Source organism: Oryctolagus cuniculus, chromosome 10, assembly GCF_051225735.1.
Source record: "Oryctolagus cuniculus isolate XC-2025 breed Fujian yellow rabbit chromosome 10, ASM5122573v1, whole genome shotgun sequence".
Taxonomy (NCBI): Eukaryota; Metazoa; Chordata; class Mammalia; order Lagomorpha; family Leporidae; genus Oryctolagus; species Oryctolagus cuniculus.
The window spans coordinates 114,636,693-114,638,684 of NC_142876.1; the positions used below are offsets into that span (position 1 = coordinate 114,636,693).

A 1,992-nucleotide genomic window follows, 5' to 3' on the forward strand; every position below is an offset into this window, starting at 1 on the left:
CCTGTTCCTTTTCTAAAATAGTTCAAAAGAACTGTTTTCAAGAACAGATATTCTATCTTCAGTCTCACAAGTCTGTTTCTAAAGGTTTTCAGGATTTTTAATTTGACCTATTGAATGTAATAACTATCACTTTCAGTATTTTCTCATCCATATCATGTGCTGATTCCCTGGTGACAGTTAACTGTGTTGTTGTGTAACCTTAGAGCCTGTCTTTTGATATCTTGTTTCATGCTTTAGTCTGTCTCCCCTTTTCAGAGTATTTGCTCAAAAAAGACAAGTTATTTATTGATGAACAATTAAACACTTACTCTCCTCCCAAATGGATTTGAAAAATGTGATCATTCGTTTTTCACTACTGATTAGTACAAAAGGACTGACCATTGCATAGCCATTGCCCGCCAGCATCTGGACACACAGGAGCACTGGGTCACTCTTCAACCACATCCCTGAGAAGGAGTATACAATGCAGTCCAACAAGTACAGGAGCACAAAGACACTCATGAGCATCAGGATGGTCTGGGTGGCCCTGTGCTCTGGGGAGGCTCTTGGAGAGAGGCTGGTGCTGTGAAGGTGCTGGGACTGCCTCTTGTGCCTGCACAGGAGAGTCACCATGTACCCACTTGAGACGGCCATGAGCCCTAGCAGGGAGACATCCCTGAAGATCCCCAATATGTGAATTGTGTGCTTGGGTAAGGATCTCTGGGGCCAAAAAGAGCAGGACTTAGTGACAAACATAAGACTGTTGGACGTACGATTTTTGGTGGCAACAGTGGAGATTAAGAAACGAGCACTGATGGACAAATTGAAGACCCATAGGAAGAGAAACCCACACATGCTGTGATGGGAGGAAGTGTGCTTGAACTTTGCCAAACAGGAGCTCCTGGGGCTGAGGGTGATGGCCTGGAGGACACTCAGCAGGCAGGTGGTGCCCAGGGAGAGGCCTCGCATCACCTGGTATGAGTAGATGACAGCTTTGCACGTGATGTCATCCCATAACTCCTGAGTCTCAAAAATGTCTGTAGCTATGACCCCTACAGTGGTCAGCATCACCAAGTGGATGAGTGTCAGGTGCCCAATGGTCAGGTCGGTGGGTTTGGACCTGTGCTTGAGAAAGAACCAGAGGACATGGAAGAGAAGAAGAAAGGCATTGGCTGTGATCCCAATGCTGACTTCAGAGTAAAAGCTATTTCTTACAGCAATCAAACTTAAAAGTATGTTGTTTTTACTCATCTTTTGGAGGGAGGGGAGGTAAAGCACTTAGTATATGTCTGAAAAAAATTAAGAAAATTTATTTATTACAAATACTGAGACCTTTGTTGGTCTCCAGAGCAGTTCCTGCCTTCATGAAAATGTCTAGGCCAACACCATTGTACCATTTTTTACCTGTGCATATTGTAGTCCACTTCACACTTCTGGAAGCCACTGTGTTTCTAGTTACACACTTGCCAGTTAGAATTGGAAAATATTTTCCACTGCAGGGCTGGCTGACACAGAACCTGGAGTATAAAATTGCCATCATTGAAAATTATTTCCTTATTTTCATGTTATTTTTGTTTTAAAGTCAGGACAATGAGTTATTTATTTTTGGAGCTGCGAATTCAGGACACAGTGTAAGAGCGCTGTTTTTGATAAATTCAAATGAGAATTTTAGGGAAGAAGAAATTAGACCTACAAATGCAGTAGGTGTCAGGGGTATATTAATATGTACATTTTTCTAATGCGACTGCTATATTTATTTTAATTTACTTCCAGAAAAATCTTCTTAATACATAGAACCAAATGGTGGTTAGTGTAGACTCAGAATTTAAATTTAAATTCTGACATCATTAGATTATGACCTCAGCTATCAAGATATCTGAGCTCCAGTTATTTGTAACTATAGGTAAGCAGGTCACTTATTAGAGACTTTATGTGTACAAGTGTGTGAGGTAAACATGTGAACAGGTGTACTGCCTGGGGAACAGTGGTCTCTGCCTGTCCCTGTGAGGTTCT

The 1,992-nt window shown here is 41.8% G+C and overlaps 1 protein-coding gene across 1 annotated transcript; it reads right to left on the bottom strand.

Moving 5' to 3' along the window:
* Positions 1-282: 282 nt before the first annotated feature.
* Positions 283-1,230, bottom strand: ORYCUNV1R1553 (vomeronasal 1 receptor oryCunV1R1553). Its single transcript, NM_001167240.1, is given in 1 exon segment — positions 283-1,230. A coding segment is annotated over 1 exon segment (948 nt).
* Between the last annotated feature and the right edge of the window lie 762 nt (positions 1,231-1,992).